This window comes from Hipposideros armiger, unplaced genomic scaffold (assembly GCF_001890085.2).
Source record: "Hipposideros armiger isolate ML-2016 unplaced genomic scaffold, ASM189008v1 scaffold_624, whole genome shotgun sequence".
NCBI classification, from domain to species: Eukaryota; Metazoa; Chordata; class Mammalia; order Chiroptera; family Hipposideridae; genus Hipposideros; species Hipposideros armiger.
The window spans coordinates 121,102-134,904 of NW_017731974.1; the positions used below are offsets into that span (position 1 = coordinate 121,102).

Here is a 13,803-nt window from a genome sequence, read left to right on the forward strand (position 1 = left end):
GCCTCTCTCCTTGGCTTGCAGACAGCTGCCTTGCTATTGTGTTTTCATATGGCCTTTCCTCTTTGTCTGTATCCTAATAGCCTCTTCTTATAAGGACACCAGTCATATTTGATTAGAGCCCACTCATATGAATTCATTTTATCTTAATTACGTCTATAAAGGCTCTGTCTCCAATTATAGTCACATTCTGAAGTGTTGGGGGTTAGGACTTCAATATACGAGTTTTGAGGGAGACACAATTCAATCCATAACAGACATCTTCCCACCCACATAATTATAGAAGACTTCATGGAGCAAATTAGGGTAAGGTTTTGAGGAAATGATCAAGACATGAACAGGAATAAGTATTATGAGAGGTCATGTGTGGATTAATTGCTGGAGGTTCAGCATTTTAATAGATGAGCGTTACAGGTGATTAAAAAGACAGGTTAGACTCAGTATGAGGAACTTGAAGGCTATAAGTTATTAAAATTTGAGGGGAAAACATCAGTATAAGTGATTAAGCAATTCTTGGTTTGTAAAATAGAATTATCAGGAAGAGACTAGAGGAAGGCAGATTATTAGGAATTACTGAAGATCTTACGTAGCCAGGTGGCAGTATGAATAAAATGAAGAAACAGGCGTTATGTACAAGAATGAAAGCCGTCTCCACATACTTGGTGGCTGCTGGATGAGGATACAGGGAGGGCATTAGAGGCATTTAAGAGGCGCTAATGATTGGAGACGAGGTGATATTATTAAGACTTTATTGTAAGAGGGAAGGAGAAAATAAAGTAGAAGGATATTAGCTATGGTCATTGAAAATAAGCTGAATTAGGTTAACAGGCTACTGAATATATCAAAGTTAAGTCTGTTTAGAAATGATGGAGTGAGAAGAGTGGTTGGAATAAAGTGACACACACACACACAAACGTCTTGTAAGAGACCAGTAATGGCAGAATGGCCAAATAAGAGAGAAAAAAGGCAGGGTCAGGAAAGAGGGGAGTCAGGTTTATGAGAGCCAAATAAGTAGAGCGTTTCAGAGGAGAGGTAGATAGTAGTGTCGACCAGCATAGAGTGGGTACACCTAAACTTGTTTTAGCGTTGCCATTCATTAAATGAGTATGTACTGGTGAAAACTCTGTATCAACCACTGTGTGCTGGATATAGAGCCATGACGTCTATGGCCTCATGGAACACATATTCTAACCCATTACATACATGATATAATATTAGATCATTAAAACTGCCATGAATAAATAAATCTGGGTAGCAACATAGTGGAGAATCATTGCAAGAATGATCTTATAGTTCGGGAGCACCTCTCTATTATAGAGGTGACATTTGAGTTGAGACCTGAATAATCTATCCTGAATAATAATCCTGAAGAGGAATAATCTATCCAGAGTGTTGAGGACAGAGAGTTTTAGGGGATGGGAAAGTAAATACAATAGTGCTTAGGCAGGAACAAGGTTGGTGGGTTTGAGGGACCCAGAGAAGCCCATTGGGGCAGGAGTTTAGTGAGCAAAGTATTATGAAACAAGTGGAGACTTACATGGTAAGGCATTTGGGTTTTATTCTAAGTGAGGAGGCAAGTCATTGGAGATTTTCAGCAGAGGATAGGCATAACTTGGTTTACCTTTTAAAAGATCACTGTGGATTGTGAGTGGTGAATGGTTTGTAGGGTCCAGACATGAAGTCATGAGTCTATCACATTAATGCAGGCAAAAGGTGATGGTGACTGGGCTTAAGTGGGTAGCAATAATACCAAGGAAGTGGATAAGTTTGGGATCTATTTGGTTGCAGGGCCAACAGGACTTGGTAAATGAATGGATGAGTTGTGGGGATGGAAAGAGGAATCAAGGATGAGTCTGGGTATGATATGATCGGCTCATTTGCTAAGATAAAGAAGAATGGGAGAGTTGGAATCAGGAGTTCTATGTAGACAATTTTAAATTTAAGATACCTATTTATCAATGTGGATATGTTAAATAGGCAGTTGGATATATGAGCCTGGAGTAGTTCGGAAAGATGTCTGTACAGGAAATATAAATGTAGGAATTTTTAGCATACATGAGATATTAAAACCATGGAATTGGATGAGATCCTCACAAGAAAGTGTAGATATAGAAAAGACCAGGAACTACCGGTAGTTGGCAAAAGAATGGTGAGGACATGGATGGGAAATAAAGAAACTGTGTGATGTTCCAGAAGCCAAGAGCAGGAAGTGTTTGACAAAGTAGGAACAAGCGTGTAAAATGCTTACTGGTTGGGTAAAGTGAGGACAGAAACGTAACCACTGGATGTGGCTACAGCGCGATGATTGCAGTTAACTGGTACTCAATCATAATGATTACTAACATTTATTAAGGAATAATAAGTGGCCAGTATGTGTTAGAGGCTGTTCCGTGTGTTTACCTTTAATCTTCACAGCAAGCCCACGTGATTGCTAGTGTCATTATCCTGAGTTTTTACATGGGGAAATAATGAATTAGAGAGATGACATAGTTGGCCCATAATCAAAATAAGAGATGAAGACAGAATTCACATCACAGAAGCCTGTGCACAATTTGTTTAGTAAATGAAATGAAGAAGAGAGGTATTCTGAAAAATAGAATGTTTTAGGGACATTTTATGAAATATGGTCATATTTGATAAGCATATTCTCTTCCCATCTTTATAAAATATATAGTTTCCCACTTAAACTATTTTATTCCTGTAGTCGCTTTTAACTTTCTTCGGAAATTTCTTTGAAAACTTATTTAGAGAAGTTGAAATAGAAATGATCACTTTTGTTAAAAGGGAAAGAAAACATTAAACAAGAGTTAGCTCCTGAAGCCTGCTTAAGAAATCAAGAGAGATGGTACCCCCATCTGTGTTGCTGTAGCTGAGAGTAACAATAAGCAATTGTCAGTCAGTTTTCTGCTTAACAAAAGATCTCATAGCTATGGGTGAATAAAGTATTTCTTTATGTGAGATTATTTTTGGCTTCTAACATAGTTATTTTAAAAACAAAAAGGGGATGCTTTAATCATTAAAGAATGCTCAGTAAATTATCATTGCATATAGTTCATTTTAAAAACATGTCAGGATGCTTTCAGCTATAATTAACACAATATTCAACTAATAGTGGCTTTAACAATAAAAATATATTTCACATAGCAGGGAATCTGGAGTTGGGACTCTTCCTGCGGTGGTTAATTCAGCAGCTCAATAGGTAAGGGTCTGTTGTTGGCTTTCAGCTTAAAAGCTGGTCTCCCAAGGTCACGTGAGAGCTGCCTCACATTTTGGATTCACACTCCATGTTGTCTTGATAGCCATAGGTGGTTTCAAAGGAATCTTCCCCCTTATTTCCCAACACACAGCCCCACATGCTCAGCAGACTTTACCTAATGTCTTATTGGCCAGGACTGTGTCACATAATCATGCCTAGACCAATCCCTGGCACGGCAAATGGAGTGACCATGATTGGCTTCAACTAATCAACCTTTGACCCTAAGCAGAAGAAGGTTTATCTCTCTGAGAATGCTGTTCAGAAACAAATATGAGAATGCTCTTAGCAAGGAAGAGGGTGAACAAAGGCTGTTGGGTCGGTGATCAATAGTGTCTGTCAAAAAATGTAACTTCCAATACTATTAAGTGTCATTGAATCTTTGCATAGCACTAATACTGCTTCAAATAATATATCAAGGAATTTCCCCATTGGAAGAAATACTTAGTTCCAGTAACCAGTAACACATATAAAATCTTTTTCTTTATAACTCTTCCACATCATACCCCAAATTATTACAGTTTGATGAATACTTGTCATGTCTCCATTACAATCCTAGACACTGCAGGGCCTGTCATGGTGGCTTTTTTGACTTTTCATCTTGTGTGGACACCCTTAGAAGTCATAGAGCTACCCATTCTGTCCTTATCTTATAAATGAAAAAGGAGACCCAGACAGTATTTATACAGAAAACCAGTCTATACTTAAAGGACAGACAATGGTGCCGTGGGAAGATGGTGTACATCTTCTCCGAAATTGTCACATCTCATTCCTGCTTAGTACTCTTAGGCTTGTCATACCTTCAAAGGATGAAATTGGACTTAGGTCTTCAAATGGGTTCCTTGTGCTTTCTTCCTTAGGATGTGGTGGCCTCCTTGGAGCAACAATTCAGCCCGATGATGCAGGCTGAATTCTCAGTGTTGGTTGATGTGCTGTACAGTCCAGAACTTCTGTTCCCTGAGGGGACTGATGCAAGAATACGATGTGGGGCTTTCATGTCCAAGTAAGTGGGTGCAATCTGAGATTCTGTTAGGGTTACCAAGCTAAGATGGCCTCTCTCCATGTCTGCCGTTTACTCTGCTGGCCCATAACGACAGTCTGCAGAGTATGTGAAAGGCCTAAAATTCATGGTAAAAAATCAATGGTAAAAAAACTTCCAAACTAATGAATTGGATTCAATTGAAATTTTATTCTGGTGAAGGACATCATATTTTACTAAAATTTACTGAAAATGAAATGTGTTATTATTGGGCACAAAATATTTTGGTTCTGGTTCTTTTCTATAACTATATGGTGTGACCCTTGAAAAGATTCCTGGTTAAAGTCACTGGCTTTCATTAACACAGAGAGAAAGAAAATGGAGCTAACATTTATTGAGGTCTTCCTGTGAAATGTTGAGGTCCTACTGTGTGCATTATTGCCCTATGTGTATTTACCTATTTTATCTAATCTACACAAACGCTCTGCGAGGTTGAGAGGTCAGCCTCATTTTACAGATGAGAAAACTGAGATTCAGGCATGCTTCAGCTGTTAGGGCTCCGACTCAGCACTCTGCCATGCTGCTTTGATGATCCTTCTCTGCAGCTCTCTCAATTACTTATTTTTCGTAGCATTTTTGTGGTTTTGTCAGATCTGTTATAGTTAATATGTCTATCCTAGAATATTTTCATTTTAATGGTGAGTGAAAATTTTTCATGGAAGATCTGTAAGTATAAACATTTGTGGGAAAAAGTGTAACTAGCCTCAGAAAGAAGAGACATGTCTTAACATGGAGGGCACTTTACTGAATAATGTACAAGTAAGCACATGTAGACTTAAGATGGCCCGTCAAAGATACCTAGTTTCCTTGGGGAGAGTATTTGGATGGAGAAACGCAGGATGCTGCCAACCCCTTTGACCACCACCCATCATAGCCACTTCCTGTGTGACTGAGGATATTGTTGAAAGAAGTCTATGATGTACTGAGGCAGAAATTGAAGGATTAGGGGACACAAGAGTATGTTCCTTTCTTTTACCAGTTAAAGCTGGGATTTGGGAGAGAAAACAAGAACTGACTACAGGGATGATGGTGATGGGGAGTTTCTATATTATGGCCAGAATCATGGGTTGTTGGCTGTAGACTCAGTATATTTTAAGGGGCCTCGGAAGGATGTATTTGTTTGGGCATTTGCCAGTATTGGTTGATAAGTTGTACACTCCAGAACTACTGTTCTCATTTGTATTAGAAGACTCTCTAGTCTTCTAGTAAGAATTTTTAAATGAAGAGGTCCAGAGTGTCTGTAAATCTGACTATGGAGGCCAGTAGGAAAAAAAAATAGTAAGTAGAAGTATTGCCTAGTAATTCAGTATAAAAATAAAGTCTTTGAAAACTACCATTTACCTCCAATGAATATATTATATATCAGTGTATAGGATATGGGTTAAAAAATGGATCATAAACCTGAGACTTAACTCCAGAAAATTAATATGATACTATAGATATATCCCAGAGTCTAGAACAGGGATTGGCAAACTCTAGCCTGTAGGCTAAACTGGCCCGTTTGATTATTTTTGCAAATAAAGTTTTATTGAAACACAATCACACACATTTATGTACACATTGTCTGTGGTTGCTTTCATACTACTATGGCAGAGTCTACTGGTTGCCTAGTCTGTATGGCCCACAAAACCTAAAACATTTACTATTTGGCCCTTTAGAAAAAAAGTTTGCTGACTCAGTGTTAAGAACTAGGCTGTCAATACAGTAGCTGTAGATACACATGGCTATTTAAACTTAAACTTAAACTTAATAAAAATAAAATATTCAGTTCCTCAGTCACGTTTGCCACATTTTAAATGCTCAATAGCCATATGTGGCTAGCAGCTAACAAACACGACAGCACAGATACAGAACATTTCAATAGTCACAGAAAAAGTTCTGTTGGACAACACTGGTTTAGAACTTTAAGATATAGGTCTATGAGAAGGTCATATAAAATAATGCAGAATATTATGAAAATACTGACTTGTGCTGAAGATGAGGAAGTCTGTTACAACACCAGGTAAACTAAAAGGAGAGAAGCAGAGTGATGTGATGGTGGGACTACATTACGAATCTTACACTCAGATGGACGAAGACGGCGTCACACTTGCTTTAGTGGTCAGAGAAGAGGTTTTTGTACTGTTAGGATTACATTATCGCCAAAGGCTCAGGAATGTCTGTTTTCTGCCCTAGTGCTTATCTTACTCCTTTTCCAACTCTGTGAAGAACGAAGGGTTTTATCTTCAAGGATACCTAATGAAATTAGAATCCAACTTTATTAACGGCTGCTCAATGGCCATGTATTGCTGTGCTGAGCTCTCTGGTAGAGTTTAGTTGGAGAATATAGTTTAGGTCTAGGGCTTAAGTGGGGCTTCCAACTTTCTCTAATGAATTTAACTCTTGGAACTTATTGACTCAGATGGTTCTGCTGGATAACATGAAGGATAGATCCCAGGAAAGAACCCAAATTCACATTTCCACTTAGTAACATAGAGTGAGAGAGAAGAGAATAAACAGAGAATAGGTCGATGTGGGTGTTAACTGTTAAGGTGTCTCATTATGGCCCGTTCAAACCTGCTCTTACGCCTCCTGACTTATGAGAAGAATCTCAGTGTTTTACAAACTGGGATTTGATCCATTTGTAGACGTGAAAAATTACATAGGGAGGACAGACAACCATTAATTAAAAAAAATGAATTAGGAAAGAATATAAAATATCAGAGTGTATCTCATATAGTAAAGGTAACTTTTGTGTTTTACAATCACACACAAGTGTTTATATAGTGGGTTGTTTTGTGAAACATTTTTTCCTTAGATCATAGAAAAAAATTTGAAAGCCTCTGATGTAACACAATCAAACATTATGTAAGAGATGAACACATTGAAGAAATCCCTAGCAAGTGGTCATTCATCCTTATATATCCATTTGATATTTTCAAATGGTTAGTGAATCAAATATTTGATCTAAAGACATGTTAAAGAAAATGGGAACACCCAGAGAAAAAAAAGTCAAAAGAAATTTACAGTGCTTAACTACAACTATTTTCATGCATTCAATGACTATCGTGTGAAAGGAAGGACCAAATAGCAGAGGTTTTAGAGTCAGGTTTTTTTCCTTGCCAGGAGAACGTTAGAACGGCTATTCTGCCTTCTGGACTTGACCACATGGATATAACATGCTGCTCAGACTTAACATGTCTAAAAGGAACTCACTATTTTCCTCACTCCTTCAGCAGGACATAGATATCATTTAAAAGTATCACGGCCCGTCTACTAACCCAACCTATAAATTCCAGGCATCTATTATCTGCCTTTCTCTTCTTCCACTTCCCATATGTCTTTATTTACCAAGTCTTGTCTATTTCATTTTATTTTATTATTTTTTTTGTGAAAGTGTAGCTGACATATAATATATTAGTTTCAGGTGTACAACATAGTGATTCAACATTTATATACCTTATGAAATGATCACCACAATAAGCCTAGTAACCATCTGTCACCATAAAAAGTTATTATGATATTATTGACCATTTTCCCTGTGCTGTTCATAACATCCCTGTGAGTTAATTATTTTATAACTAGAAGTTTGTACCTCTCAATACCCTTCATCTTTTTCGCCCTTCTCCCTGCCGCCCTCCCCTCTGGCAACCATCAGTTTGTTTTCTGTATTTATGAGTCTGTTTCTGTTTTGTTTTATTTTCTCATTTGTTTTGTTTTTTAGATTCCACATATAAGTGAAATCATATGGTATTTGTCTTCTTTTGTCTGACTTATTTTCCTTAGCATAATACTCTCTGAGTTGTCGCAAATGGCAAGATTTCATTCTTTTTTTATGGCTGAGTAATACTCCATTGTGCATGTATATATATTCCACATCTTCTTTATCCATTCAACTATCAGTGGATACCTAGGTAGCTTCAATATCTTGGCTGTTGTAAATAATGCTACAATGAACATAGGGTGCATATATTTTTTCATATTAGTATTTTCATTTTCTTCAGATAAATGTCCAAAAGTGGCATTTCTGGTTATATGGTAATTCTATTTTTAATTTTTTGAGGAAACTCCATTCGGCTGCACCAATTTTCAATCCCACCGACAATGCACATGGGTTCCCTTATCTCCACATCCTCTTCAACACTTGTAATTTGTTGTCTTTTTGATGATAGCCATTCTGACAGGTGTTAGGTGATATCTCATTGTGTTGTTGATTTGCATTTTTTTGATGATTTGTGATGTTGAACATCTTTTCCTGTGTCTTCTTTGGAGATGTATCTAATCAGGTCCTCTGCTCATCTTTTAATCGTGTTGTTTGTTTTTTGATGTTGCATTGTATGAACTGTTTACATATTTTGGATATTAACCCCTTATCGAATATATTGTTGCAAGTATCTTCTGTCATTCAGTAGGTTGCTTTTTCTTTTTGTTGTTGTTTTCCTTCGCTGTGACGTCTTGGCTATTTTATTTCTCTATGCTTCTTGTATCTTCACCCACTCATATGCTCTATTCATCTTCTACCTTGTTATCACTTTTCCGTGTCACTGTCCCCACTGCCATCGAGGTGTCTTTTTCACACATAGGCAGGGTCATTTAGGTCCTTTGAAACAGTGGCTCTCTATTTTCTATAAAGTCCAGACTCTTTAGAATAATATTCCCAGTTCCTTCTTTTCAAATCACATCTCTTATACTCTCCTCTTCCATATCTTTAAGTGTCAGCTGCCAGTTGGAGTACTTATCATTTCCTGGACATGGAGGTCAGCTTTCTGCCTCTGCCCGTTGTTCATACTGTTCCCTTTGCAGGATGCCTTCTCTGTCCAGTTTTCCCTGCCAGGTGAAATCTTCATAGTTAAATGTTATCTCTTCACTGAAACCTTCGCTGTCGGCCCTAGGCAACTGCCCCCCCAGAATGTAATAGCTTCTTTGTCTAGGTTGTGGCATTACAAATACCTGTGTTGTAGCACTTACATGTCATGTAAGAGGTGGCTGTGTGCAACCTACTGTTGTTGGGACTCTCTTCACAGTAACTGAGACTCAAGAGATCAGTGAACTGTGTCATGTCACCACAGAGTGATGCTTCAGAATCTTGACTCTGAAGTCAGATAGATGGACCTGGGACTATTTCCAGATGCCACCACTTAAATAATTGTGTAACCAGAGGCAAGTTGCTTTATCTCTTTGGACTCCTGTTTTTCTCCTCTGTAAAATCAGCCTGATAATAGAGCCCGTAGCATTGACTTGTGAGGATGAATTAAGAGAACCCATGGGAAATCCTTGTATGTTACCTGACACCTGATAAGCCACTTACTAGCTATTACGTAGTGAAAGCTTACTTTTCCTCAGGATTTGTCCCACAGTACTTCTGTTATGTCACTAAAGTTAGATCATTCCATTATATTCTACATCATTTGGTTTTTCCAGGAAGACTTCTATCTCACAGGGTCATTTTGAGAACCAGCTGGTTCAGAGTTTTATATGCTAAGCTATAAATTCTGATGATGAACACTTCACTTGATTTTGGGTTCTTGGGGATGTTGTGTAACTGTTATCATCAAACTCTTCTCCTGAAAGAACACCAGTGCAAAGGTTACCACTATAAAATTAGAGTTTCTGTCCAAATTATAGCAAGCATAGCAAATGGATAGATGTCTTAATGTTACTTTTTGCTTTTGTTTTTGTTTTGCTTCCAATCACAAAAAACTGCCTGTTTCTACCAAGTCATAGCAGAGAAAAATAGCACATTATTATTAATGGAAACTGGAAGACAGCCCATTATGCTAAGGTTGCAATTTATATACTGCTACTTCTACTATATAATTAATGTAACATAGTACATAGAAAATAATATAGTATAACATAATAAAATGTAATATTCTGCAAATATTCATATTTCTCTACTAGTAAGATAATCAGTGTTTCATTGTTTTTCAAAGAGTGTAGTGTCCCATTGAAAATGTGCTACCTGAATAAATTTAGAAGCCCTGAGATATATTGCCTGTAAAACAAAGGATGTTTTATAATAAAATGTCTGTAAGTTAAAATGTAATTTTAAAGCTTGTGAAAACAGGTATCTATCTTGTTTACTTCATATTCTCAAATAATAGTGTGATTCCCCCCCCCCACCCAGCATATGATGTTAGTATATAGCTTGAAGAGAAATTACTGTCCTATTTAAGGTTTGATGTTTTGCTTTAAGGTTGATTAATCATACAAAGAAACTAATGGAGAAAGAAGAAAAACTGTGCATTAAAATTCTTCAGACTTTACGAGAAATGCTAGAGAAGAAAGACAGCTTTGTGGAAGAGGTATTTAAAAAAATTTCTAGTACTTGAAAATAAAGTAGAATTTCTAGAATACTGTAACCAATGAATTACAATAGGTTGTTATGTAATTACTTGTATTTCATATTAATGGCATGTGTACTTAGATGAATTAAATAATTTGAGTTTTTATGGTATTCATCTTTCATGTCTGCTTTCAATTGAGAAATAACTGAGATTAAAATGGCCCAAGTACTTGGTTTATTTATTTATTTTTTCATTATAGTCTATCTTGAATATGTATATTTTTCTCATATAGCTTCAATGGACCAAGCCACCTTATACAACAATGGGCAACTGAGATGCATTATTAAGATTTTATATCAAGTTATGTTGCATATTCAAGTGGTGTATGCATTTTGGCATATGTTAATTTTTATTTTAAATATATGTTCATGTAATTTTCTATAGATTTTGCCAATTATAAAATAATACATTTAAGAAATAAATGGGAAATGAGTTTCTATTCTTAACTATATTAATTTAAATATTGCATAAATGATTTTCAGGGGATTATCAACTTATAGATGATAATTGTCAGCTTGTTGTTAAAAATGACAGCTCAGGTGCTCATTAAGAGATAGCTAGCAGCATGTTTAATACCCAAGGTAATACACTTAAATATGAGATATAAATCTAGTGTAGCTCTTTTTTTTTTTTTTTTAGCAAGCTACCTTAACTTTTATGTTTAGTGTCCAGCAAAATTAGTACCATGCTCCTTGATAAGTTTTTGGTCTGTTTTTCTAAATACTAATCATCTGATATGTTTAAAATGGAAGAATTTTATTTTATTAATTTATGTATATGCTGTATAATTCCAAAAAGATTGTAGTGTTAGGGTTTTTTTTTTACAAATGTATTCTTGTAGAAAAGAAGTACAATGGAATCTTGAATATTAATAGAAGGGGCATAGCTTCAAAATACTACATTTGAAGTATGAATCACATGTTTGCTTCACTAATCAAATGACTTTTGCTTTACGTTAGTTCGCTTCATCACTTTAACTATATTTAGAAAAAAAATTATCAAAATCAAAGTGGTCAGTGCAATTTTAGCAAATGTTTCTTTGACATTGGACTCAAGAAAAATGCTTGTAAGTTTGCATATATGATATGCTTTTAAAAAATGACAGAGTTCCTTGGGATGTTTTGTCGTTTTTCTCTGATTTCTTAAAATATTGCTGTAGATAGTTTATTTTAACCGAAGTACTAGATCCGAAAATAGAAAAATGGGGTCAATAGAAATTTTTGACAGAAGAATGAGGTTTACGATAACAGTGACTTGTGCTTAACAGGAGATAAATGATAAGCCTTCCAATTTTATGTAACAGATTATTATTGAATTACTCTAAAGAAAAACAGGAAATAAATCACATAAGATTTTACCTTGAGTAGTGAAGAGTATTTTAGTGTATCTCCCAAATCACCCTAAAATAAATTATGTTAGCGTCTGTTTCTCCTTTGGATTGCCACAGTTTCTACCAGTTTTGGCTGTCATTATCTCTCGTCTAGAAAACTACAGTAGTGCAATCCCCGAGACTTTCTTGAAAGGAGGCAGAACTGCTGTCTTCATAACTCCAAGGGGCACGATTCACATTAAGACAAGATGTGAATGGCACCACCAGGACAGAGCCCTCAGGGTAAAGTTAAGATGAGAAAGGCTAGTTGGGCTTATTCACTCAGTCATCTAACACATATATTGTGAGCCACTATTAAATGTCAGTTATTGAGCCTGGGCACTGGGGATAAAGAGATGGATGACACAGCTTGCTAAGGACCACCAGGAGGTACAATTCACATGCTAGTGGACTCCTGTAATCGTCTGCAGAAATCATGAGAGCTTTCAGAAACCTGCAGGGGCACTTCACTGCCTTGGTATTCCAGGCTGTCCATTTTGTCTCCTGTGTGCGCCCTCTCATACATTAGCTTCCAGAAATTACTCAACCTGTCTGAAAAGCCCCTCAGGCTTTTTCTGCGTGGAGCCTTGCTACATTTGAAATCATGGATTGATAAACTACAAACAAGCCTCTATACCCCTAGTGTTACCTTTGTGGAGTAGCTAATGGGTAGCACTTAATCAGCTGCACCAATCAATGGTGATTACTTTCTCAGTAGAATTACCAAAAGTCTTTGTGCCTCTCTTTTATGATACTTCAGGTTTTTTCTTGGTATTTAGCCCAAGCTCCTCATTTTATAAATGATTTCCTTCACACCCAGAGAAGTTATGTGATTTGTCCAAGGTAACACAGCAAGTGTTACCAGAACAGCATTTCAATTGAAACTCCTTCCTCTCTGCCTAATCTTATTTATTAGATCACAGCCAACTTTTACAAATGTTGTATATCACTATTAAAAAAGATTAGTATATTCTGTCTGGCATGTTTTGGGGTCCAAATTTTAAATCATAGGAAGACAGAATATAAGATAGAATAAAACATCCAAGCTATAATAGATAAAGGTTTGAAAACCTCTAAGAAAATATTAAAGAATGTGGAAATGTAGTCATTTAAGAAAAGAAGAACCTGAAAGGGACTTCTGAGTATCATTTCTCAATTTCTATGTCTACTAAGGGCAGAATAAAAAAAATATATAGCGAAAAGAATTATAGATCTTAGGTAACTTTTTAATTCTAAGGGTTTTGAAATGAGAAGCATTTCTACCAGTGGCCAGGAAATTTAAAAGAAAAACATATTAGATCTAGAATGATTCAAATACCTACACTGGGAAAGGATAGGACTAAGTGATCTCTACATGTTGTCAGTTGGCCTTTCTTAAGTGGTTGGTGTTTAATTATCTGTGACGGTGGAGGGGAGCTATGAAATGACTCACCGGTCTGGGTGAAAAGGCTCTGAGTAACAGATTCAGAAACTGGTCAAAGCTACTTTACAACTCAAGCGCTCTCAGGAAAATAAAACAACCCTGATTACCAGTAGTGGGATAATAGTTGGCTGTGGTTTCATGATTATATTAGTTTCCTATTTACCAAAAGCTTAGTGGCTTAAAACCACACAAATTTATTACCTCATAGTTTTGGAGGTCAAAAATCTTAAAATCAAGGTGTCAGCAAGGGTGCGTTCTTTCTGGAGACTTTAGAGGAGAATTTGTTTCTTTGCCTCCTCTAGCTTCTAGAGGCTGCCTGCATTCCTTGGCTGGTGTCTCAGTCCTCCGTCTGCAAAGCCAGCAGCAGAGCATCTCCCAAACACTCTCTCTCTCTCT

The 13,803-nt window shown here is 36.6% G+C and overlaps 1 protein-coding gene across 1 annotated transcript in view; it reads left to right on the forward strand.

Annotated features, from left to right (window-relative positions):
• Positions 1–13,803, forward strand: part of LOC109372316 (inositol 1,4,5-trisphosphate receptor type 2) — a gene marked incomplete at its 5' end in the record, with an annotated part of 324,316 nt that overhangs the window by 105,751 nt on the left and 204,762 nt on the right. The window contains 2 exons of the mRNA XM_019625391.1: positions 4,111–4,253; positions 10,465–10,573. Of these exons, the coding sequence (XP_019480936.1) occupies positions 4,111–4,253; positions 10,465–10,573 (252 nt within the window). The remainder of the gene's footprint in view (positions 1–4,110; positions 4,254–10,464; positions 10,574–13,803) is intronic.